At 35.9% G+C, this 27,605-nt stretch overlaps 1 protein-coding gene across 3 annotated transcripts in view; it reads left to right on the top strand.

The window, feature by feature from the left end:
- Positions 1 to 27,605, top strand: part of ATP2B2 (ATPase, Ca++ transporting, plasma membrane 2) — a 270,013-nt gene that overhangs the window by 164,912 nt on the left and 77,496 nt on the right. Inside the window, exons 6-12 of one of the 3 annotated variants that reach the window (XM_014958668.1) lie at positions 5,441 to 5,566; positions 7,053 to 7,085; positions 8,602 to 8,697; positions 19,459 to 19,500; positions 21,301 to 21,465; positions 23,737 to 23,951; positions 25,437 to 25,679. In XM_014958668.1, coding sequence (XP_014814154.1) covers positions 5,441 to 5,566; positions 7,053 to 7,085; positions 8,602 to 8,697; positions 19,459 to 19,500; positions 21,301 to 21,465; positions 23,737 to 23,951; positions 25,437 to 25,679 — 920 coding nt within the window. The remainder of the gene's footprint in view (positions 1 to 5,440; positions 5,567 to 7,052; positions 7,086 to 8,601; positions 8,698 to 19,458; positions 19,501 to 21,300; positions 21,466 to 23,736; positions 23,952 to 25,436; positions 25,680 to 27,605) is intronic. The other 2 variants (XM_014958670.1, XM_014958671.1) reach the window with 2 other exon arrangements.

Raw genomic sequence — 27,605 nt, 5'->3', positions numbered from 1 at the left:
TGAAAATCATGAAGGTATTTCCATCATGGGAAGAGAAAGGGAGGACAGTTGAGTCAGGAGAAAAGGTGAATTCCAGAGGTTTTCTGATTATGAAGTTCTGATTGGTTCTTGTGCTCTCACACATTCCTCGATTGAATTTGATCTTGTTGAATACCCATAGATTTCAGTGGTGGCCGTGAAAATCATGAAGGTATTGCCCTGGAAGGCATCATGGGAAGAGAAAGGGAGAGCAGTTGAGTTAGGAGAAAAGATGTTTTTGTCTTGCTTCCCAAAACTCAAATTTCTTAGGTATAAGGACAAAAATTTGTCTTCATGTTTTTATTGCAGAATTGAAGTTTGTGCTCTTTATTTTTCTCTATGACTATATAATCTCTATTGTGATTACAAAGAAGGTGAAGAATTAATGTGATATTTTAACAAGCACTGCACGCACCTTTTTTTCATACTTATACTAATAAATTTCTACTCGTACAAGTTAGAAAGTCCCTGAACTCTAGTTGCTCAGGAGAAGAGTTGAATAATGTGATATTTTAACAAGCACTGCACGCACCTTTTTTTCATACTTATACTAATAAATTTCTACTTGTACCATGTTAGAAAGTCCCTGAACTCTAATTGCTCAGGAGCAGAGTTGATGATCTGAAATTCTACCATGCAAAAACTACCTTCTTCCATAGGTAAAGTGCAAGGTGTAATCACACTGATGTGGGAGCTGATGTGCTCACTGTAAATTGTTAGTAGTCCAAAACCCAAACATTTGGAAACCACTATATTTTTCAGGGTGGGTATGACCTGGTTTAAAATCTGAGAACCTGTTGGATGTTAGCCTAGACCTAGATTTTTATAGGAATTGCTTAAGGAAAAATAAACAACAAACCAACCCTCCACAAAACCAGCAAACAGATCTTAAATTTTCCTCTTATCTTTGCACCTGGAGCCAGCAGTAGGTTATCTCCAGGTGGGCCTTAGGAATTTAGGCAAATACTGTCAGGATGTTGCTTGCCACTGTTTGCTTGTAATCATCTGTTGAAAATTAAAACATTCTACATTTGACAGAGGAGTAACTGAAAAAGGGTGGCATTTGAATTACAGCCACAGTTTGTTTTGTGAGTCTAAATTTGGTGAAAGATAAACACCCTGAATCAGGAAGCATTATTTTCACCATTGGCACCTGAAACAACGGTTTTAATATTTGATCAGTTTCAATGACATAATTAAACTAAATGAGTTTCTGTGCTTAATGTCCTGTTTAATCATCCAGATAGTAATTTACTGTACTTGAGAAGCAATTCTAAAGGGTACAAGCGCTGACTAAACCAGATGGTTCATTTCCATCTCCATGTAGCACATTTGGTACCACCTAGGAAGGCAGAAATGGAAATCCAGACTCTGATATACCTGAAACCAAAGGAAGCAGCATCTCTTCTGTAGTACCACTATACTTCTGTCTGAAGTATTTTATTTCTTGTGGTTCATTAACCGAGATCTGCATTTATAGAGTAGCATAAACCATTTCTTTGCTATGAGGATGAGCATGTATCAACCAGCAGATGAGGACAGCCTGGGTCACACTGACTGCTACTCAGTGGTCTTGATTGAAGCTGATGTGCCCTTTAAGTTTTGTGTAGTTCAAAGTTCAGAGAAATCCCTGACTCTTGAATATAGAAATTTTGAATATGAGTCTGGTCTCAGCATTGCACACAGTGAAGTATTTTGGGGTACCATGTGATAATTATTATCATTGTGAAAAATACCTTATGAGACTTACTGCTTAAAACTTTTTTCCCAGGTATTTAGATTAATTTGATCAAGGTATGAGAGATTTATGTAGAGGAGCTCTCCTAGTGTAATTCTCACTGAGCTGAGACTGACAGGACATGACTTTGTCCTAACATAACTTTTACATTTGAGTGTTTCTATCAATGCGCAACAAGGATTTGAAACGAAGAGGACAGAGCTTACTCAAGAAAAATAAACAAAAGAAATCTCTTGGTCATGACACTTTGTTAGGTTTTGGAAATAAAAAGGAAGCTTGATTAAGGAATCGGGTCAGTTATTGCCTGGAGAAAAATAGTTCTGATTCTGTCTTAATTCTCTGCCAGGAACTACTCCAAGCAAGGCTCCTAGTACAGCAGAAATTTTCAGAACAGAGTAGCTAACTTCAAATGTTCCAAATCATTTGGTTATGCTGAAATATGCTTTATTATTAACTTCAGTCTTCTCTTAATAATTGCAGTGACTAAACCAGTTGCGTAGATACACAGACAGAGAATTTTTGTTCGCCCCAAGTTTGCTGAAAGTAGCAAAGCAGCACAAACCCCCCAGACTGGCACGTCTGGTTTTCTTTTCTTGGTTTTCAGCCCTATTTCCACTCTGTTTCACCAGTACTATTGTTGGATTTGGGGGGTTCTGAGCAGTCTTGTGTATAATTGCATTGTGCCTGCAAAAGTATGTGCTGTAATAGGTCCCTTATCTGTCTAATCTGCTTATAAGAAAATAGATACTTTTCTTACTAAACTAGACTTCCTTTTCTATCTTGGAGTATTCACCATTTATCAACTTCAAATTAAATTCTCAGAGTGTGAAAAAATGTATTTAACTAATACTGAAGAATTAGTCTGGAGAGGAAGAGAAGTCAGTAGAATTGTTCAAGGTGAAGCTGAAATACAGGCTTAGTGTTCAAATCCAGTGAAAAAACATGCAATCGTTCCAGAATTCCATTTCTATAACAACAGTTGATTGAAGTCAGAGAGTCCATTTCTTTATTCAAGCTAATGTAATTATAATAATGTTTAAATGGTGAAATTCCTGGAGTTAGGTGGCAGGAGGTTGAGCTCTTTGGTTTAGCTTAGATGCTGAAGAATTTTTCCAGCAGTACTAGCAGAACATCATCTGCTGATAAATTAGTACCTGACCTAAAACATGCTTTGGTACGCACCTGAACAGTTTGGAATTATGTTTTACAAGACTAATGTCAAGAAAAGGTTCAGGAAGGTATTTCAAGTTACGACATTTTTGCCCTCTCCGGATGTGCAGAGGTAACCTAGAAATCCGGTGGGGGCAGATTTTTTTGTAATAAAGCTGGCTTTGACACACAGGGGCACCCACCACTTTTTGGAGGATATTTCTAACTCCCTTTGTAGTCCAACACAGAAGAACATTCATTCAACACAAAGCATAGGAATACTAAAAGCAAGTTCTTAATTAAAATATATTTTAAATTGTGTTACATCTTAAAGGAAGTTCCTCTAAATTTCTGAGTTAAGTTTCATACATTTGCTGCTTTGTCTGATCCAATACAACCAAGGCTAGTCTGTTTTTTAAAGATCTTTTCTATTCCTTTAGGATTGATTGCAACTTGTTTTGTGTTGTTTGGGTTGTGCTCCTAATTTGTGTGTTTGTGACGTTTCGCTCTATCATATGAAAGAAAGAAAATAACTTCTTAAGGCATCAAATCTTATCTCAGCCATAGGAACAGTTCTCAATGCACTGAAGAGGTGTGCTGCTTTTTTAAAAAAAAATAATAAAATCTGACCATTAGTGTGTTTTTGCTATTATTTGGGTTATTTGTGCTGAAATTTTCGTAGTGTTCTGGTGAGATATTTATGCCGTTAAATTAGGTTTAGTGTTGACAGATGTTCTCTGTTCTGTGTTTCTGTTTTCATTTTAAGAACATGAGAGATTTTGATTATTTAGAGAAAGATATTTTGATTATAAATACATAGTTGCATTGCTTAGTATGTTCTAGGACAGGAACTGGATGAGCAGTAATAAGAAAATGGAATTTTTTAAAAAATGGGTTGCAACTGTATGCATATGTATAGAAATAATTATCTATTTAAGGACATATGTATACCTTTTTTCAGCTTTTGAGATAACTCAGTGAAATTAATATATGTAGATGAGGATGAACCCAGTAAAATGTTTTTTAAAAAGGGAGGGGAGAAAGAATCTTTCTATGGGCATTCAGGTTTAATAGATCTGAATGCCCAGTAAGACTCTCCATGAAATTAATTATATTCACAATTTGCACGGTGTAACAGGTTCATTATTCAGTTGGTTAAAAGCCACTATGCAGGAGTTTGCAGAAAGGTTGTTAGAAGATTTCTTTTATTTTCTGCTGTGGCTTCAGGCGTGCCCTGCTGAGGTACATCTCAGAGCTCCAGCATCAGTGAGGACTTCACTTGAGTTTTAAGATATTGAATCGTAATTAATGATGGGAATGGGTAAGTGATAGGGACAAGGTAGTTGAGAATAAGCATACAAGTATTTTTGCCTCATTAGCCTCACTGTTTAGGAAAAGTCAGTTAATGACTCTACCTAATTCATACTGTTATGGAATGAATGAAAGAGTGATGTTGTCTTAAGGAAAGTAAATGGGGAACCTTGCACTTATGGCAAACGTGGGAGCTGCGAAGCAGTACAGTGTGACTTGTGAGGTGAAGTGAGGATCTAAGGGATAGTAGATTAAACACAAAGACCAGTGGTCTGTGAGGATCTAAGGGATAGTAGATTAAACACAGCAAAGGCCAGTGGTCTCTCACAAATACTGCAGTGACAAGGTAGAGATTAAGGTGAGTGTCATAAGCAGTATGATCAGTCTATTACCACAAAGGTTAAATTGTTTAGTGAGTTAAACCAACACATGGCTTCAAAAGAAGAGAAAAAATGCTTTCTCCAATATAGGAATAAGAGCTGTAAATTAATAACTTCTATACAATGAAGCATTAAATATTTCTTAAAAGCAATTTACCTATCTAATGATATAATTACCTAGTTAAACAATCCTTCTCTGAACAACTTAATGTACGTTTTGTTTTAGAGTAATAGACATCTGTGTACATACAGAATTTGCTTTCAAGTGTACATCAGGTTCTTCTTGCTATTTGGGAGTCTCTTGATTTAATTAAACATCCCCTTGAAGATTTTTCTCTGTATTGATTTTTCAAGTTTGAATATGTGAAATTGTCCTCAAAAATATCTTCTTCTATGCCTGTAAATCAACCGTAACTACAAAAGACAAGAGAAATTGCACACATATTTTCACTTAATTTCCATGTACAGTAGGTGCAGTCTTGACTACAGTCACAGAGGAATATTTGCAGAACTCTGAAAAAATATTTTCAAAGTTACAAGAATTATCAGTGTGAAGCTAAACTATTATCTTCCAAGATCATGTCAACTTGGTTAGTGATGACATTTCTGATGTGTGTGGTTAATAGGTGTGCAGCCCAAGATTTGCAATTAAGCATCCATTCTTCGTTGGGAATAATATACAACACTAGGGATTGGTTTTAGTATGTAATTATATTGGCCTTAATGCAGATTTTTAAAGTGTAACAAATCTCTCTCAGTATTATAGTAGAGGTCTCACATAAAATGTTTAATGGTTGTTCTTTTTATTTTTTAGCAATATATAACCTGTATTGTGTACTTTCAGGTACTCACGTCATGGAGGGCTCTGGACGGATGCTTGTAACTGCTGTGGGTGTGAATTCTCAGACAGGCATCATCTTTACTCTGCTGGGCGCTGGAGGAGAAGAAGAAGAAAAGAAAGATAAGAAAGGTAAATTTCACAGCACACATGGACGCTCCGAAGAAGGCTCTTGGGCTCTGTGTAGCCAGAGCTCTCCTCCACTCTTGACAAATAAATACAATTTTAAAAACTTCTTTTTTTTGTATACATTTTTATCATTACATATCACACAGAAAAACAGCAAAAGCTGTTAACCAATAAATACATTGGGTAACAAGATGTTTTTCCAGTGTGAAATTGCAGCCTCTCAGTACATAATTAAATGCAAGAGAATACACGGGCATGCTCCCATTGCCGTGCCTTCTTTACATAAATCCATGCTCACCTAAAATTTGCTGAGGTTTTGCTATTGTGCATTTACATCTACGTGATATTTTTTTCAGAAAAAAAAAACCACAAACCTTGGCCATGGAAATAACGTCTTTCTTTGAACTTCAAAAATAAAATGAAGATAAGCTGTGGCTTTTTGCTAGCCTAGTTGTTTAATGTCAGTGACTGACTGGAGAGGCTTTTGAATTTCTTAAGGAGGAAAGGTCAGACTAAAAATAGTAGGAGAGAAGAAAGTAGCAGTAAATGAACCAGAGGGTTTAACTTTGATGTCCTGTATCAGTTAATGAAATCAAGAAGTCTCTTTAGACTTTTCACCTTATTTTAGTGTGATGTCATAAGCAATTGCTAATTTATGGGTTGCGCACTAAGAGAAACATGATTTAATGTGTGTCCTTTCCAGCTTTTGTTCATATGGTCTTGTAAATTGTTCAAGTCTGCTTTCAGAATTTTGTTCCAAGTTTGTTGTAGAATGTTTATCTTTCAGACATAATCAAGGGCCAATTAATACGGGGGTTTTTTTTAGACATTTCCACTCTTTCTAGTTGTTTTTACTATTAGTAAAAAAGAGTAATTATAGGTTTACAGAACATTTTATTTAGTATCTGTCAGGCAGTGTGATTCTGCCTTTTTTTCATTTCCATCCTTTTTAATTTGAAGCAGGAGACAGGAAGGCCAAAGTCAAATGGTTTTCATGACCTTTAATTTCCATTTCTAAATATGTTCACCAAGTGGTTGCACTTGACTCCATGCTTCTCTGAGGAAATCCCTTTTTACTTGATGAAAGACTTTAAGAAATGTTTACCAGTTCATTTTCCCTGCTAGGCATGGTAAGTCCTAGGGCCATTAAAAGGAGAAAGACTGAAACTTCTCAAAGTTAAAACCCTTTCATGTCAGACTGGTTTTGCATGGCATCCTAGAGTCTAACCTAGGTGTCACTAAGAGATTTGTGCAGACACTGGATCTAACTGGCTGTAGCTACAACACCAAGAAAATCCCTTCACATTTTCCACCACTGCCTGCAGCTTTGTGCCAGTGCAGAGGAGTCCCTGGGCCCAGGCTCAGATGACACACTCTCATTTACAACCCTCTGATTCTCAAACTCCTGCCAGTCACAAATGTTTGTTTCAGTCTTAGGTGGGTGTATGCTTTTATCGTTCATTAACATTTTGTAAAAATCATCATACAGGTGTGAAACAGGAGGATGGACATCAGCTTCCAGGTAGAGTAAGAACTGTACCACGTCAGCTGAAAGGATGAGGCTTTTAGCCAGCAAGCTTTGGTGCAAATCAGGGTCGAACTAATGATTAAAGTAATTGTCTTTGAATCAGTCCGGTTAAATTAAAGAATAATTTCAAATCGACAGGATTGTTCGTGGCAAACATTGAAGTGTGCGCATGTTGTTGGTGCTGCAAATCTAATGTTCAGCTTGAATAATCAGTTATTCTCCAGAAGTAAATTACAGTATATTAAATGTTGAAATGCATGATTTGCTGTTAGCGGTTCATGCTGTGCTGGTTAGTATGAGTATCCAAATGGAATAAAAAATAAGCATGAATAACCAAAACAGTTTAAGTTATTACCATCACAGTAATCAAATTTGCAATTGAAATTTTCATGAATGCAGTTTCACAGAGTGTGTTTTTAAGTCCTGTGTGCTGTTTATTTTCTTCTCCCAATTTACCATTTTTAAATAAAGAAAGACCATTTTTCTTGAAATACAAACCAGTACAGTGTGAAATAGTCACTGCGGGTCAAGTACCGCGGAAGTGAGAGAGTCTCCATGGGGATTCATTATAGGACTTCTGTCTTCTATTAGGAACAATTAACCAACAGAAACAAAACAAAACTTATTTTATCTGTTACTTGCAGAGACTAATTTTCTGTGCTTCAGTATAAAAACATAATAATAAAATAATAAAACCTCTGAGTTTTTCACCTTCCTGTTAGGAAAGGTTGCTTGACCAATTTCCCTCATACACAGTTAATTGCTGAACACAAAAAAGAGGATTTTCTTTTCTGATGCCTTTTCCATTTTACCACAAAACAGGCCGTTACATAATGTCTATTATTTGGATTTAAAACAACTCATTGTTCTCCTCAAGATTAAATTTGCCAAGATTCTGTATTTCTTCTACATTTCCACATACAATATTGAAAAGTTGAATGTTTCTACTCAGATCAATGTGCATATTAACTAGGCTGTGGCAGGCCAGAGATTAAGCCCATGTTATGCTGGGCTGTATCAGCAATGATACATCATGATATGCAATATCAGATAAAATACAAAATATGTACTGCATATACTACGTAATATGCTGCATTTTTTTAAAACTACCCATGCATTGAATAAATTCATTAACTCAAAGGAAGTATTTCAACCATTTTAATATTTGCATAACACTAATTAAAGTAAATTACACATTAAAGGACCAAACATAGTACTGTGCACAGTCAGTTCTCACCAACTTCTTAACTTTGTTAAATGTTTTTCATATTTATTTATTTTATTATTATTATTATTATTATTATTTCATGTGTGAGTTTTTGCCTTACTTTGTAACACCTTTGTAATTACATTTTGCTTTTGAAAGTTATGTTAATTAATTTAAACCATATTAATTTTGGAGAAAGCGAAGTCATAGTATTCCATAAATGTTTTTTGTTTTGTCATGTGCATTTGTTCATGTTGTTATTATTATTATGATTTATTGTTTCTTTTATCCATTATTACTCAGTAGATTCTTCCCATCCCTCCTCCCACCCTCCTTCAGCTACAGATGGTGCAGCAGGTGCAAATGCCACTGATAATGCAAATGCCAGCTTAGTCAATGGTACGTCAAGAACACCTGGCTTGTTTTATTTGATAGATTTCTCTCCTGACTATTAAGATTCCCTCTTCCTTTTCTGAACTGCACAGGTCTTGTATGTGCATGTGACTCCCCTCTGAGAGATCCTACTCCATAAACTCTATAATAGCTTATAAGAGATGCCACAGAAATGCTGGACTTATTTAATTTATTCACACAGAGTTAAGCACGGGAGAGGAAGAAGTAGGAATTATAATCTATTTGCCATTAATTAAAACTGTGATTAAGAGGAACTGTTAAGTAAGGCTAGTTTCAAAACTTTTGAGTTGCCTTTACGTGAAGTTTCATTGTAAAGCTCTTCTTTACACATTTGTAGCACAGATCTGAAGAACACCATGATAAATGGATTGTATCTTCTCTCCTGATGTGGCACTCTCATAAGTATCCATATAGTCTCCATGTAGTTCTGAGAAATACTGCTGGGGTCAGGAATCTGGCTCAATTGCAACTAACAGTGCTTTAGGAAAATCTTTTGCTCCTTTGAGCATGTTTTTTGGAGGAGACTGACTGAAAAGTTATGTTTGTGGATATTTGTGTATGCCCTTAGATAGTGATAATCTAATGAGCCTGCTTGTATTTACTAAAAAGAAAAAAAATATTACTGTAGTCAGTTTTGACTGTCTCTTAGTACAGCTTCTTGACCCCACTTCTTAGCATGCAGATATTTCAGTATCCCTTTTAATAGCCTAATTCCAGTATTAAATGGAACGGGTCAATATTAGTCTAGGCATCTGCTGTATTTTTCTGATTATCACATACGTTAGTCCTTATTTGCCATAGAAACCTTTCCCTCTTGTACAGCACCAGTAATACTGACAAAAATAATCCTACTTTTCATCACATTGGTGATAGAAGTTTTTTCCATGCAGGTCAGTAGCTGTTGCATTATGCATGTGAAAGCAGAGTGTCTGACATAGCAATAGCAAGTACTAAACAAACACTAAGATTTAGTAGTGTAATACCTTATTTAAAGCAATGACATAGGAGATCTTAGAGCCTAGTTTTAAATAATTTCATTATAATTTAAAAGAAACATGTAACCAGATATAAAATTTTACTCTTGCACATTCCAACTTTTCTGGAAAACTGGGATTTACAATCCTTACATCTCACTGTGTGACAGGAACCTATACCATCCTGGTTCCAACACCCCAGTTGCAGATTCCTTAGAGACCAAGAACCAGGAAATTAAAGATGAATATTTCATTCTCCATTCTTTATGCTCTATATTTCTGCTCTTTTGTTTGTAAAACAAACATACACGTACAACAAAGTCTTTCCAGATCTCCTTGTCCTGTGGAGGCTGCAGTATTACACTTATTCTCAGTCCTGCAAGTTGCTGAGTACCAAGTTAAGCATCTGCTTAAGTGCTTTGCTGGATGAGAACTGTTGCTCAGCAAGATGCAGAAATGAGTCCAAAGTGGTTCTAACCTGGTTTCTCTGTCAGTAAGTTCTAGTTGCCTGGTAAATAGCTGTTGTGTTTGATCTTAATACAGAACTTAATACAGAAATGGTGATCCATTAAATCTTATGCAAGCATGTGATTTTCCATCTTTTCTCCCATCAGAAACAATAGTTACTGTCCGTGTTTATCTTGGACTTGAGATACACATACTCGATTCTTTTTACTGCACGAAGTGTAGAAGTCAGGGGTTTGTGCAGCTGAATGGATTTTTACTTTAAACTCTTCTGAGGTGAGGGGGTTGAATTAATTCTGCAGATCTTTGATCATTATGAACAGGAGATACTTCTCACAATCCAGCATATCTGACATTGTGTTCAGAGGAGAACCGAGACTTGGCAAGTAGAGTTAGACCTGAGTGCTGGGAATTGCCAAAGGCTGCTTTCTGTTTATACTATGCAGTGGTGATGAGTTAGAAAACACTTAAAATGTAGATATCTGTTGGAAGGGGCTTGGAGGGGAGAAAGGAAGGGAAAAGTAAGTCCTAAAGCAAGGAGACCAAGTTCTTGCAGATATTTTTTCAGGCTGGATGAATTTTTTCAATAATGTCTGAGAATTCTTCCTGAGGTGTGACTGGAGAGAAGCATTTTTACCTAAAGGCTAATACCTCTGTGTAGAAAATATCCTCAAATAAGAAAAAAAATACTATATACTTGAATAGGTACTTAGTTCAGGAAATGCTATTGCTTGCTCCTTGAAAATCAATACATTACCATTTCAAATAAAATGCTGTTACTGTCGTAGTTGTCCTTATACAGTTGACACAAAAGAAGTCTTGTTTTCAGTCAGTGAGCCTATAGTGATAAATTCCTATAGGTTTGGGACACAGCCCGTTTGTTATCTGCTGTATCGAAAGAGCTATTATAAATTCTATTCTAGGAGTTGCAATTAAAATAGATAATTGTTTGATAGTTCTGTTAAAACTATGGACAATATATGCCTTTTTTAGAAGGTTACAAGTTAAGGTAACGAGCAGATCAGAAAATTTTACAGAAAGGTAGTGATTCATGAAAATTCATCTAATTTTAAAGTATGGTATTAAAAAAGGTAGATTTTTAAAAAGAAAATATGGAAAGCAGCAATCAGTTTACAGCTTGTTTACCCCAAATTTGATGTGAAAGGTGTGCTTGCCATTGTCCAGTAGAACACTACCTGGTTCCTAAATCAGGATTTCCAGGTTGGGTTGTAGGGGTTTTTTTGGCACTTGGAGAATTTGTCACTTAAAATTACATTGTGATGCAGAAATACCATCCCAGCCTCGGAGAAATGTGTCAGCTGAAATGCTTCACATCTACTGTTAATTCTGTCTGTTCTGGCACAAGTACACTACTGTTCAACTCCTGCAAATAAATTTGCAGTTTTAGTATATTTTAAAGTATTTTCAGAATTGTAAGTGAAGTTATATAGGGAGTGCATACAGCCCGTTTGTTATCTGCTGTATCGAAAGAACTATTATAAATTCTATTCTAAGAATTGCAATTAAAATAGATAATTGTTTGATGGTTCTGTTAAAACTACAGACTATATATTCCTTTTTTAGAAGGTTACAAGTTAAGGTAACGAGCAGATCAGAAAATTTTACAGAAAGGTAGTAATTCATGAAAATTCATCTGATTTTAAAGTATGGTATTTTAAAAAGGTAGATTTTTTTAAAAGAAAATATGGAAAGCAGCAATCAGTTTACAGCTTGTTTACCCCAAATTTGATGTGAAAGTTGTGCTTGCCATTGTCCAGTAGAACACTACCCAGTTTCTAAATCAGGATTTCCATGTTGGGTTGTAGGGGGGTTTTTGGCACCTGGAGAATTTGTCACTTAAAATTACATTGTGATGCAGAAATACCATCCCAGCCTCGGAGAAATGTGTCAGCTGAAATGCTTCACATCTACTCTTAATTCTGTCTGTTCTGGCATAAGTACACTACTGCTCAATTCCTGCAAATAAATTTGCAGTTTTAGTATATTTTAAAGTATTTTCTGAATTTTAAGTGAACTTATATAGGGAGTGCATGGGCTTCTTGACCCCACTTCTTAGCATGCAGATATTTCAGTATCCCTTTTAATAGCCTAATTCCAGTATTAAATGGAACGGGTCAATATTAGTCTAGGCATCTGCTGTATTTTTCTGATTATCACATACGTTAGTCCTTATTTGCCATAGAAACCTTTCCCTCTTGTACAGCACCAGTAATACTGACAAAAATAATCCTACTTTTCATCACGTTGGTGATAGAAGTTTTTTCCGTGCAGGTCAGTAGCTGTTGCATTATGCATGTGAAAGCAGAGTGTCTGACATAGCAATAGCAAGTACTAAACAAACACTAAGATTTAGTAGTGTAATACCTTATTTAAAGCAATGACATAGGAGATCTTAGAGCCTAGTTTTAAATAATTTCATTATAATTTAAAAGAAACATGTAACCAGATATAAAATTTTACTCTCGCACATTCCAACTTTTCTGGAAAACTGGGATTTACATCTCACTGTGTGACAGGAACCTATACCATCCTGGTTCCAACACCCCAGTTGCAGATTCCTTAGAGACCAAGAACCAGGAAATTAAAGATGAATATTTCATTCTCCATTCTTTATGCTCTATATTTCTGCTCTTTTGTTTGTAAAACAAACATACACGTACAACAAAGTCTTTCCAGATCTCCTTGTCCTGTGGAGGCTGCAGTATTACACTTATTCTCAGTCCTGCAAGTTGCTGAGTACCAAGTTAAGCATCTGCTTAAGTGCTTTGCTGGATGAGAACTGTTGCTCAGCAAGATGCAGAAATGAGTCCAAAGTGGTTCTAACCTGGTTTCTCTGTCAGTAAGTTCTAGTTGCCTGGTAAATAGCTGTTGTGTTTGATCTTAATACAGAACTTAATACAGAAATGGTGATCCATTAAATCTTATGCAAGCATGTGATTTTCCATCTTTTCTCCCATCAGAAACAATAGTTACTGTCTGTGTTTATCTTGGAGCTGAGATACACATACTCGATTGTTCTCACTGCACGAAGTGTTGAAGTCAGGGTTTTGTGCAGCTGAATGGATTTTTACTTTAAACTCTTCTGAGGTGAGGGGGTTGAATTAATTCTGCAGATCTTTGATCATTATGAACAGGAGATACTTCTCACAATCCAGGATATCTGACATTGTGTTCAGAGGAGAACCGAGACTTGGCACATAGAGTTAGACCCGAGTGCTGGGAATTGCCAAAGGCTGCTTTCTGTTTATACTATGCATTTCTGTAGTCAGCAGTGGTGATGAGTTAGAAAACACTTAAAATGTAGATATCTGTTGGAAGGGGCTTGGAGGGGAGAAAGGAAGGGAAAAGTAAGTCCTAAAGCAAGGAGACCAAGTTCTTGCAGATATTTTTTCAGGCTGGATGAATTTTTTCAATAATGTCTGAGAATTCTTCCTGAGGTGTGACTGGAGAGAAGCATTTTTACCTAAAGGCTAATACCTCTGTGTAGAAAATATCCTCAAATAAGAAAAAAAATACTATATACTTGAATAGGTACTTAGTTCAGGAAATGCTATTGCTTGCTCCTTGAAAATCAATACATTACCATTTCAAATAAAATGCTGTTACTGTCGTAGTTGTCCTTATACAGTTGACACAAAAGAAGTCTTGTTTTCAGTCAGTGAGCCTATAGTGATAAATTCCTATAGGTTTGGGACACAGCCCGTTTGTTATCTGCTGTATCGAAAGAGCTATTATAAATTCTATTCTAGGAGTTGCAATTAAAATAGATAATTGTTTGATAGTTCTGTTAAAACTATGGACAATATATGCCTTTTTTAGAAGGTTACAAGTTAAGGTAACGAGCAGATCAGAAAATTTTACAGAAAGGTAGTGATTCATGAAAATTCATCTAATTTTAAAGTATGGTATTAAAAAAGGTAGATTTTTAAAAAGAAAATATGGAAAGCAGCAATCAGTTTACAGCTTGTTTACCCCAAATTTGATGTGAAAGGTGTGCTTGCCATTGTCCAGTAGAACACTACCTGGTTCCTAAATCAGGATTTCCAGGTTGGGTTGTAGGGGTTTTTTTGGCACTTGGAGAATTTGTCACTTAAAATTACATTGTGATGCAGAAATACCATCCCAGCCTCGGAGAAATGTGTCAGCTGAAATGCTTCACATCTACTGTTAATTCTGTCTGTTCTGGCACAAGTACACTACTGTTCAACCTTGGAGAATTTGTCACTTAAAATTACATTGTGATGCAGAAATACCATCCCAGCCTCGGAGAAATGTGTCAGCTGAAATGCTTCACATCTACTGTTAATTCTGTCTGTTCTGGCACAAGTACACTACTGTTCAACTCCTGCAAATAAATTTGCAGTTTTAGTATATTTTAAAGTATTTTCAGAATTGTAAGTGAAGTTATATAGGGAGTGCATAGAAGAATTACCTAAAACTTCCTATTTGATACAGTGGAATGAGATTTATTCTTCTGTAGTTAACCTGTGTTTTACTAATGCACTGGCTCATAGCAGAGCCAGTGAAAGAACTGCATGAAAGAATTCCTAATGATTCACAGATCCGTTTGATGTCACTTTCCCCCCTGTATATCTATTTAAATTTGCAACATGCATCTGTTCTTACTAGTGGCAGAACATACCTGCCTTGGCATGCAGAGGGCTGTAACTCATTTCTGTCACAAGATGAGACATTTTAGAAAATCAGTAGGGTATTTTATACATTTTGCTCCATCACAGCACATGAGAACGTAACTTAATTAGCTTCTTTGGTTGATTCCAAGCTGTCCCTCCAATGAACAAGTGATCCTAATGCCAGGGATAGGTCTTTGTTATTCTATCTCATTGACTCTTCATAAAGGGCTGGGAGAGGTAAAGAAGAGTCTTTCTTGGAAAGTTTATTTGAAGAAATAACTGGATTTTGGGGTAAGAACTTTGGCAGTAATGGTGCCGTGGGCATCTTCCAAAAGACAGAAATTTTAATAAGTCAAAAGCAACATGCGAACCTTTTTATATTCAAATTCTAAAGCTTCAAAGCAACTGAAGAATACAACTCATATTAGGAGGCTCAATATTCTTCTTTAAGCCTTCTGATTTTGCATCCTTGCTTAGAAAAGTGGTAAAAATAAACTCAGGTGAATTCCCCCATAGTTCAGGGCCCAAAAAAAGAAGAAAAAAAATTGCAAAATGATGATAAATATATCTGGTTTTTGAAGAATTATTTATAAAAATATTATCAACATATTAATAAATACTCATTCTTTTAATGTTTCTAAAAAACACAGAAAGGTCAGAAAGATGGGATAGTATTTCTGGTCCTAGCACTAACTGAAAGGTCAAAGGATTTCCCAGCAGCAGTGATTCTGTCATCTTAATTTCTTTCTTAATTTCTTTTTATGTTCATAATTTATAGCCAAGTGCAGCTTTAAAATTATTTGGAATGGGAGGAAATAAATCCTTTGCAGCATTTTTTTCTTATCATAGTTCCCAAAATTACCTGTTCTTTGTTACTCTATCTAAATAATTGGAACATAACTAGCTGTGATGACTTCCCCCCCCACCCCAACAACCTAAGTGCAGTAGCTGCTGAGGTTAAGAATATATTTCTTAAATACTTATGTTCACGTTTTTGTTACCAATTGTCCACTGTGTTTTAGGCAGCCAGGGCAGATTAATTGTTAGTGAAATTCATTACGACAATTATGATACCCCTATTAAATAGCAATTATATATCATAAATACCTTGATTTACATGGAAAAGTAGTGTATTTTGTGTTTGCCAGTTAGGAAAGTCATGGTTTGGGGCTTGGTTTTTGGGATTTGTTTTGGTGGGGTTTTTTATTAAATTAAAGAATCTTCAGTTATCCTGCTTTAAGGTTTGGAATTGTGTTCTGAAAAAGGAACTATAGAACAGGACACAGAGCAGACTGCTCTAAATTAATGATTTCCAGATCTTAAGGAAGGCTTTATCCTCTTGCCAGAAACCAGAATCTCTAGAGATGTTTTATGTTTTCCACAAACTTTATTAAAAACCGTTCTAAGAAAAATAGCCATTAGGCAGATAGCGAGTTCAACTACGCACCGTATGCAAAAATCTCCAGGCAGATTTCACAATGAAAGTGACCTTGGTTTTGTTCAGGTTCATAGATTCCTGTCTCGTGCCAGAACATAAGTCTTTAGAAGACAGAAACTGCATTTTTAGAAGTCAAACAAGGACAGGTGGGAATAGAGTTAGAACTACAGATAACCAGCTGATGCTGAATGTTCACTTCAGCGTAGCTCAGTAATCCAGCTGAGTACCAAGGTGATTATATCATGGAATCATAGAAAGGTTTGGGTGGGAGGATGCTGAATGTTCACTTCAGCGTAGCTCAGCTGAGTACCCAGATGATTATATAAAGGAATCATAGAAAGGTTTGGGTGGGAAGGGACCTTAGAGACCACCCAGTCTCCCACCAGCCCAGGTTGCTCCAAGCCCCCTCCAACCTGCCCTTGAACCCCTCCAGGGATGGGGCAGCCACAGCTTCTCTGGGCAACCTGGGCCAGGCTCTCACCACCCTCACACCAAAGAATTTCTTCTCCAGATCTCATCTCAATCCCCCTCTCCCAGTTTGAAGCCGTTGCCCCTGGTCCTATCACTACAAGCCCTTGTAGTCAAACATCCTGTCCTCTGCTGTAGCTCTGTGCTTTGGGATTTCTCAGTGTCTGGAGCCTGTTAGTACGGGGTGAAATGTTACAGTGATGCATTTATGACTGATTTGGCCATTTTTGCTCTTTTTGAGAATTACTGAAAATACAAACAAGCAAGAAACGCATCTTGGCCTTTTAATTTTGCTGCTGTTTATTTGCAGCATACAGTGAAAAATTTAATACATATGTTGAAGCGTAATTTCTGCTGCTTCGTTGTGCATGTCAGTACCAGCTGTATTACTGCACAAAGTGGGAAAAGCAGGACTTAATTGCTGTCTTATTCTTTTTTAATAAATTCTAATGATACATTTCTTATTAGAATGTGTCAAAAATCCTGAAAAGGTTATTTAACAATTGATTTGCCTTAGCATTATTTTTTTATTGTTCATTATACATAACTACAAAAAGAGAATGTCATCCAGTCTGAATGTAATATTTATAAAACTCAAGTAGTCTTTTTTGTAAGATAAATTTATATCCTTATGGAAGTTTCAGGGAAAGGGATCCCACTAAGAAATTTTGAATACATTTGAAGTTGTTTATTGGTTGTTCTGCATACAAAAATTTTGTACAGTCTAATTTGTATTTTGTCTTCTTTATTTCTTACACACTTTAAAATGGTGTATTTTCAGTTTAAAAAAGCAAATAAGGACTTTGGCATGGCAAGACTATATATAGCTAAAATACTAAGTTGGAAATTAGAAATGCACTTGGCAAATCTTTCTTTAGGATAAATCTGAATACAGGATGATCACAGGGCACTTGTATTTACAGGACTGACTTGCTAAAAAGTGAGGAAGATGTAGTTTTAAAATCGGATCTGATTTACATTTTTGTTTATTTTTGCTTATTTTTAGTTATTAACACTATCTATATTTTGTCCTAATTTACTAAAATAATTAATTCTGGAATACATTAAGAAAGTCATGCTCTGTACTGGTGTGTGCCAAAATCATAGCTGTGGGGTTTTTTAAGTCCCAGCTATTAGAATGTGTCAAAAATCCTGAAAAGGTTATTTAACAATTGATTTGCCTTAGCATTATTTTTTTATTGTTCATTATACATAACTACAAAAAGAGAATGTCATCCAGTCTGAATGTAATATTTATAAAACTCAAGTAGTCTTTTTTGTAAGATAAATTTATATCCTTATGGAAGTTTCAGGGAAAGGGATCCCACTAAGAAATTTTGAATACATTTGAAGTTGTTTATTGGTTGTTCTGCATACCAAAATTTTGTACAGTCTAATTTGTATTTTGTCTTCTTTATTTCTTACACACTTTAAAATGGTGTATTTTCAGTTTAAAAAAGCAAATAAGGACTTTGGCATGGCAAGACTGTATGTAGCTAAAATACTAAGTTAGAAATTAGAGATGCACTTGGCAAATCTCTCTTTAGGATAAATGTGAATACAGGATGATCACAGGGCACTTGTATTTACAGGATTGACTTGCTAAACAGTGAGGAAGATGTAGTTTTAAAATCAGATCTGACTTACATTTTTGTTTATTTTTGCTTATTTATAGTTATTAACACTACCTATATTTTGTCCTAATTTACTAAAATAATTAATTCTGGAATACATTAAGAAAGTCATGCTCTGTACTGGTGTGTGCCAAAATCATAGCTGTGGGGTTTTTTAAGTCCCAATTCTCTGATATTTCAGTTCAGGGATACTATTCAAATTCTACTTTCCCCTGGTTTCTTTTTATGTTTCACCCTCTTAATTTATGCGATTTGCTCAAAAAATATATGTGGATATTTAGTATTTTACAGTAAAATACTGAACTTGACTGTAGTTCCTTGAATATACACAGCTAAGTTGTCCGTGCTTCTGGATGATCACAGGGCACTTGTATTTACAGGACTGACTTGCTAAAAAGTGAGGAAGATGTAGTTTTAAAATCGGATCTGATTTACATTTTTGTTTATTTTTGCTTATTTTTAGTTATTAACACTATCTATATTTTGTCCTAATTTACTAAAATAATTAATTCTGGAATACATTAAGAAAGTCATGCTCTGTACTGGTGTGTGCCAAAATCATAGCTGTGGGGTTTTTTAAGTCCCAATTCTCTGATATTTCAGTTCAGGGATACTATTCAAATTCTACTTTCCCCTGGTTTCTTTTTATGTTTCACCCTCTTAATTTATGCGATTTGCTCAAAAAATATTCTGGAATACATTAAGAAAGTCATGCTCTGTACTGGTGTGTGCCAAAATCATAGCTGTGGGGTTTTTTAAGTCCCAGCTCTCTGATATTTCAGTTCAGGGATACTATTCAAATTCTACTTTCCCCTGGTTTCTTTTTATGTTTCACCCTCTTAATTTATGCAATTTGCTCAAAAAATATATGTGGATATTTAGTATTTTACAGTAAAACACTGAACTTGACTGTAGTTCCTTGAATGTACCCAGCTAAGTTGTCCGTGCTTCTAAGTAAAGAGATGGTAACAATGGCTACTGAGCAGAAATAAGTTTCTGTAACATGCCCATTACTTTTGTCTGCCCTTTTTATTTAGATTCCCATTTTCATGTTCTGTCTTGGGTGCAGATTGTTTACTGTCTGTTGTCTGTTGAAATTTTTCATCATATAGGCAAAATGCAGGATGGGAATATGGAGAACAGCCAGAACAAAGGTAATCTTCTTTCATATTAAGGAGGTTGTGGATTTTATTTTTAGCATGTAGTTAAATTCTGTTAAAAAATAAAATGAAAAGTTGTGATTTGTGCCTGTGTGTGAAAATGGCCCTGTTGTTCAAACAGAATATTAAAATAACCCCAGAACCCAAACCCAACAAAAAAAAACTTACCACGGAGATTATAACTTACATAACCCCAGAACCCAAACCCAACAAAAAAAACCCACGGAGATTATAACTTACGGAATTTTGATGTATCAGATATTTAGGATAGGAGATCAGTGTTTCTAATAAGCTGTTTATAGATGATAGTTTCATGTCACAAAGCTCATTTGAATTCATTTTTCTTGTGCAAGTTCTGTATGCGATGTATTGTTGGTGAACTTCCAACCCTATTTTTGATACGTCTTGTCATCTTTGGTGTTCAGTGGTGTTGTACAGACACATTTTATTTTGCAGGGAGAAGATAAAGCAATAACAAAAAGAAACTTTAAAGCCAAGAGGTTATTTAGCAATGTAAAAGCATATTATAAGGATAAATAACAGGAAGATTAAGAATCTCAGGAGTTTCTTATTTAGCGTACAGTCTCAGGAAGAAATTGAAATAGATATTTAGCTTTCTCTGAAGCAAAGTCATGGCTCTCTTTTTATTATGAGAGACTCCAGCAATTGTGATTTCTTCAGGTTATGCCAAATAAGTAAATTAAACTGTAACTTACTCTTCTCAGTTAATTCTAAAGATTGCAAAAGTGCTGGATCAGAAACTGAATACATAAACTCAATTGTTAATGGAACAAAACTATTAAATAAAATTATATTAAACGACTAAGTTTTAAGGTCAGATAGATGAATTAGATTTCCAGGTCAAATAAGCAAGGTTTTGTACAATCTGTTCACGAATGTCAAAGCAAAGCTATTTCATCTCATTCTATTTGATTTACTTATGTCTGTTTTCAGTTCAAAACAGGCACATACACATATATAAACTGGAATGTCATTGCTTATAAAAACCGTCTTTGATACGAAAATGAAGTTTCCTTATATTGGCATTCTTTCAAGAAAAGATGGTTTAACCTTTAAATTATGTGTGTTCTTATGGAAGAATGGTGATGGTATCACCATCTGACCTGATGGCTGAGTTGCTTGAACACAGAATGCTCAGGAAACTTTTTGAGTCTGGTATGGGCTAGAACAGTGGTTCACACAGTGGGGTCTATGGGTCACTGAGTGCCCAAGCAGCCATGAGAAGTGGTGCATGGATCACCTGTGGAACCACATTGCCTTCAAAATGCTTTCATTAACAGTTTGATTATAGAGGTGCATTGTAATCTGTGAGACATACCAAAATTTAGAGAAACGTAGACCCTCTATTTGCCAAAGCATTTGAGATCTGCTGTTCTAGAAGATCCCGCAGTACCGATGCACTGGTACTCGCCAAGTAATTTGCAAGACATTGGGTGATATATATGTGTATAACAGAGAATTTCATTGGCAGTTTGAAAAATAGATAAATGAACCCCAGTGGTTTTCATGGTACTCAACCAACGGCACATTGCACATCCCATACGTACGGAGGGCACACGGGTATGTCCTACAGACCCTCCAGAACCCCCTGGGTCTCACAGGGGCATCTCCCTGCCCTGGGAGGGAGGGGTAGTTCTGTGGTAGTTCCAGTCATCTATGGTGCAATCAGCCCCTGCAACGGGTCTTCTGCTGGTGGCATTCAGTAAGTATTAACACTAAGATAAAAAGATTGAAGAACTGTTTTGGAGTAACAGTTTTGTTCTGCATTACTAGCCAAGCAGCAGGATGGGGCTGCTGCCATGGAGATGCAGCCACTGAAGAGTGCGGAAGGGGGAGAGGGAGATGACAAAGACAAGAAGAAATCCAACATGCACAAGAAGGAAAAATCTGTTCTTCAGGGAAAGCTGACCAAGCTGGCGGTGCAGATAGGCAAAGCAGGTATGGCTGGATGACTGACCCAATAGCAGTGTGTTATATGAGCAACAAAGTGTTATAAAACAAATTATTCTTAAAAGGGATAGTCCTTTCTTATTGCAACATCTGTAAATAGGTCATTGTAATACTCTTCCAAGGATAGCATGTGGTATTAAAGATCTTTTATTCTTCTAAACTCCACTTTGTCAAGAAACTGGAAGCTTTGGGCAACTTGGATTGTAATGAATATTTGAATCAAAATTAAATGTAGCTTTTCTCATAGGCAATGAGCAGTAATTACGTATTTAATTTCCTCTCCCCTTAGAACTTCTGAGTACACAGTTTGAGAATCTCTAATATCATCTCAAAATATCACTCGCACAGTATCTTCCTCTTATGGATTCTGAAATCATTCTGTTCTCTCTTAATAACCATGTTCCTGCCTTCTTCCCAAATATGACACATCTGTTGACTCTTGTAGCCTGTACCATCTGGCCTCTGCTGTTACAAGTAGCACTTCTTCTCCAACATGTAGGTAGAAAGTGAAAATTCTTCATAATGACATTTTTCTAGAGGTATTAAAGCAATCTTGATCTCTATCCAGATCCTTGGAGAGATCTTGGAGAGATCTTGATCTCTATCCAGACCCTTCAACAGATTCCTAACTTCACTTCTGTTGATCTCCTTTATCCTTCTTTACCAGTCTGATTTTTACCCCAACTATTCCTTCTCATTCCTTTTTAAGCTCATTACACTTAGTTGATCACGTAACCCCATGATGCCATTCCTGTCCCTTTGCCTGAACATTGCATGACCCTGAATCTGTGGTTACTGTCTCTTTAATACCCAATTTCATGCTTTGCCCAGTTTCATATTCTTCAGGCTTCTCTGCGTTGTTGATAGTTGTACAGGAGTGTGCATTGATATAAAAAAACCTTAATTTCTCTTGATCATTAATTTCTTAGATTAAGTACCTTTCTACCTTGCATTCTGATTATTACTCTCCTTGGTATTTTGGAAGGCTTGTGAATGTCACATTTAAAGTAATTTTTTAGGGATTTCTAACCATCGTGTGGCAATGAATATGAATTAAATTAATTATTCATTACCTCGTTTGGTTTTTCTTTGTCACTGGGCAATCTATGGGGATGTCTTGCGTTGTCATGAGTATTTGCCTGTACAATATTTTAATGGATTTTCCTTTATCCTCTGGCATTTAGTAGCATCCCTGACTCATCTGTTTCCTGTCAACCTTAGCATCCTTCAGCTTACCAATTTTTCTTTAACTTCAGTCAAGACATCAAATTCAGAGCCTTCCCCTTCTACTGTATGATCTAATTACAGCGAAATTAATTTATTTTGAAATGCAGGCTTAACTGCTTCATAGAAACCTGCCAAAGAGCAGTGATCATAGCAAAGCAAAATACACGTTCTAATGGAGTTTTTATGTGGATACTCACATCCAGGAGCCCAGTTGTGGAGGAGGAGTGCCATCTTAGCAAAGTCTCTATCATTGGGAGAGTCCATTAAGTCCCTGGGATCTTTTGTGAATTCCGTGAAATACTTAGTAGTGTCTCTTGTGCTGTGCTGTCAGCATTTTACCTCTTTTGAGCCTCTCCTCATAAAAATACACACTGTTTGCATGTACCCCTTTCAAAAGGAAAACTTTGGAAACACTAGTATTTATCACTTTATCAACTCCGTGGATGATTCCACAGCATTGGATCTGTGTATCCAACCATTGTATCATTGTATCCAACCAGAGGCATCCGTAGGGCTTCTCTAAAATATTTTATACAGCAAGAAAAACTACAGGAGACTCTTTTTCTCAAGCCTCTTAAGATAAGCTTATTTAACAGAAAGATGAGTGTTTGTATATGGATAGACTAGTAATTTGTACATGGTGGAGGTTAAAAGGACAGATAAATGTTGCACCAGGCAAAGTAATGTACTGAATTGAAAAAACCTTGAGCAACCGTGGAACTCCTGTTGAAATAGATGGACTGAGAAGCTTTCCAGGCAGCAGTAAGATGGTGCTTAAAAATTAATGCACTATGTTTCAGCTGTTCTGTAGAATTCAGCGTTCCCTTATTCACTGGAAGGTAAGGTGTTGTAAATCTATTAGAGTGATGTTTTTTCTACATTGCAAAATTTATCGTTGCCATTGTTGATACAGGTGAAAAATGTCACATAGAATAAGAAAATGATGTCATATCAAATTCAAATGTAAATTTCTAATTGCAGATGTTTGTAGTTGTGTTTTGGTTTATAGTAATTGATTGTTTCTGTTTTCAGGTTTGGTGATGTCTGCCATCACTGTAATCATTTTGGTACTATATTTTGCCATTGACACATTTGTGGTCAACAAGAAACAGTGGTTGCCCGAGTGCACTCCTGTCTATGTTCAGTATTTTGTTAAATTCTTCATTATTGGTGTTACTGTACTTGTGGTTGCTGTTCCTGAGGGACTGCCACTTGCTGTCACTATTTCTCTGGCTTACTCTGTAAAGGTAAGAAACATTAAAAATAATTATGGGAGAAAAATGCCGTTCAGTCGAGTTTGCTAATGCTATTCTTCGGGTTTTATTGTGTGTGATGAAAGTTGGCCTGCAAATTAATGTGCTCCAAATGTTAATGAGAGTGAAATTTCTTTAAAGTGAAACTTTGATCTATACTGAAAGTATTTCTGACAAAAACGCAAATACATATGTATTCTAAGATGTGTATCTAAAACTACACAGCACAGGAATATCAAACAGTAGAAATAGCAACTTAGTTTGTGTAGTTGGCAGGAATTGATTGAGCAGAATTTACAGTCCTTTGATACAGAATAACTTTGTCTTCAAATTTTCTTGTGCAATAGGACAAAGTTTTGACACGGATTTGAAATCTTCAGGAACGCTTTTCAAAGAAATTGGAGTTTCTCTGGCACTTTCATGTACTTTTCTAAAATGCAGTTGTTTGTAGCCAATGTAATTGAAATTAGGAAATGAAAGAGGAGTAAAATTGTGGATCATCCCATTATATATCTAGGAGTTTTCTCAGGTTGTTTTAGAAATTAAGTCAGATGGGTCTTATTTAAACATCCTGGGAATCTTAGATGGAGATTTTGTAAAGTTTATTTCCGTTTAGTATGTAAACAAATTAACATATGAATATTAGGAAGGAATGGCTTGATTTATATGTAAGCAAACATAATTGTTATTAGGGAAAAAAGAGCACATCTCAAGCACATTATTTTGCTAATAAAGGCTGTAGTTGCTTTTAAAATATTTTCCCATTCTCCTTATGTCTTTCATCCGACACACGCAGCACATCCACGTGTACCCACAGGTGCAGTATCACCCTGCAACACAGCTTTGGGTGTGCATGGTGACACTGCCCTCTGAGTGTAAGGTAGGGTCTGAAAGTCAGGGTCAGGTGATTTGGCACAGAAGTTTTAAATATTGAAAACATATGAACAAGAAAAGAAATGCACTGTGGAATGGTTGTGGGTGTGGGTAAATATTGAAAACATATGAACAAGAAAAGACATGCACTGTGGAATGGAGTGATGGTTTGTGGCTGTGGGTTTTTTTCTTCCTTAGTTTCTTTCTTCTTTCCCCAAATGTATAGTCCCTCTGTGTGCTGCAAGATAACATCCTGGCATTGGAAATAGTGTTAAAAAAAAGTTCAATATTTGCTATAATGATATGGTTTAAAAAATCCTGGTTCTTCAGCTAATCTTTGCTGTTCTAGCATTCCTTAAAATGTATATATACGGAAAAAAATCATGGATCTAAGTCAGTTTATCAAAAGTGATATTATTTTGGGGATGGTTTCTGCTTGGCTGTCTGTAACTAGGGTTTGGGTTATTGGCCCTGATTAAGATTCTAGTTTAGTGAGCATTACGTTCTAATGAACACAACTAAATACATGCTTTTTGGCTTTTTAGAACTGATGTTAAAAATCATTCAAGACAAATCTTGATGGTCTTTTGCTTTGCTTTCTCACAGAAAATGATGAAGGATAACAACCTGGTGCGCCACTTAGACGCCTGTGAAACGATGGGTAACGCCACGGCCATCTGCTCGGACAAAACAGGGACGCTGACCACCAACCGGATGACGGTGGTCCAAGCCTACGTTGGGGATGTCCACTACAAAGAGATCCCTGACCCAGATTCTGTACCCGCCAAAACCCTGGAGTTGCTGGTCAATGCAATTGCTATCAACAGCGCTTACACGACAAAAATTCTGGTAAGTGTGAGAAACTGGCTTTTTCTGGCAATAAAATGAAACAAAGCAGGAGGAGTTGAAATCTTTTAAAGCATGGTTAATTTTTTAACATCCTGGTGTTGATTAGGAAGCATTAAGTAGTGTTGAGGTTGTCAAAATAGCAGGTGCTTTAAAAACTATATATTTTACATTTTTCTTTTAGTGATAGGGATGTACTTATCAGTACAAGATGAGGCTACATTTCAAAATCTCTTGCTGCTGTTAGGTTGGGATGGCCCAGGTTGGGGGCAGGAAAATGTGCTAACAAGAGTAGTTTTCACTGAGACTTCGTATGTGTCAAATTATTTTTGTGTGTCTACGAACTTTCAATTAATTCTCCAATAGGACAAATTGGATTGGTTAAATCAGCGAGGTTAATGATCTTTATTCATTCTGGTTTCAAGTGAATTACGTGCAGAAGTATTCTATTCAGTCTGTTAAGGAAAGCAAAATGGAAATATCCTGTTTGCTTGTGGCATTAAATTCTTGTGTACAGAGCTAATTAGGAGGCTGAAAACTTTGCAGTTCCAATAGATTTGTTTGTTGAAAGGTCAAGCTTAATCTTAATGCTGCAGAACAAATATATTATTTTTTTTTTAGTTTATGAATTTATATATTGTCCTTTTTATAGCTCTATGCTGAGCTGCGGAATATCATCTTGCATAAATTTCATGTTAGTTTTAAAAATAGTCTTTTAAAATACAATCACATAATATAGTTGGTGAAAGAAAAACTCCTGAGTGCTGGAGCTGAGCTACCCAGCAGTTCAGCTGTGAGCATTCAGCGGGGCAGCACCAGTTGGGATGAGGGATAATAAGTACCTGTATAAATCTGTGTTTGTGTGACTGCTGCAGTGGAAATTCCAGTTGCCAGCATCAGTCCTGGCCATCACCATGGAGTTTGACTTTGGGAGGGCTTTGAGACAATGTATAACTGATAAATGGGTGAAATCCCCTGGAAATCACCTTTTTGCTGGATGAAGAGTACTTGAACTTATCTGTGTGAAATTAATGGTGATTTTAGCTATTATAACAGCATCATAAGATCAAGCCTTGTGGTACGGATACCACGTGAATAACAACTCCAATATCAGAGGAGTTAATTTCATTCATTGTTTATAACAAGCTTAAGGTAAAGTTTAAGATACAAAATATTGTTCCGTAGCACTCATTAATTTTAAATCATTAATAAATACAGTAAAAAATACATAAGGGAGTTGTTTCCAGGATGAAGCGTACAGAATTATTTTTCAAGCTGCTAATACTGAATGCGTACTTGTGCACTCATTCTTAGAGCATATTTAATCAAATTGTGAATATCAGCTCAAACCCAAAGGGCATATAAGTGTTACATTGCTAAGATTGAATTTTACATATTCTATTTTTAGTTATCTAGTTATGCCTATGCTGTAAATTGCGCTTTGTATGAACTTCTGTTCAGAATGATCACATATGGGACCATAAAATTAGTCAAGATGCTCTGCTGAATGAGAAATATTCCCTCTTGCATTGTCTTTTGATTAAGGGGCAATTGAACCATTGATAAAAATATAAAAAGAAAATAATATCTCTGCTTGGGATAAAAGATTTGAATTTCCCTGAGAAATTAAACACAAATTATTCCAACTGAACAATAGCATCATTAAATATAGTTCTTTTTAATGCTTTCCAAGGATTAAGTTACTGGCTGAGCTGATTTTGCAGTAGCTTCAGAGCAACTTTAATGGTGCTTTTATGCTGTTTATGTGAAGCTGTTCTCCAAAAAACATTTTTTTTGCAGTATTCATGTTTTAGATAGCTTTCCCACAAAGAAGTAAAAATGAGACATTTTTGCATGTGAGCTGTGATGAGGGCTCTGAAGCTCCAAAATCTCTTGCTCCCAAAACAAAACTTGCATTTTAGGAAGACT

This window comes from Calidris pugnax, unplaced genomic scaffold (genome assembly GCF_001431845.1).
Source record: "Calidris pugnax isolate Ruff unplaced genomic scaffold, ASM143184v1 scaffold376, whole genome shotgun sequence".
NCBI lineage: Eukaryota > Metazoa > Chordata > Aves > Charadriiformes > Scolopacidae > Calidris > Calidris pugnax.
Note: the sequence above shows the minus strand (reverse complement) of the source record. Positions and strands in the feature narration are given on the sequence as shown.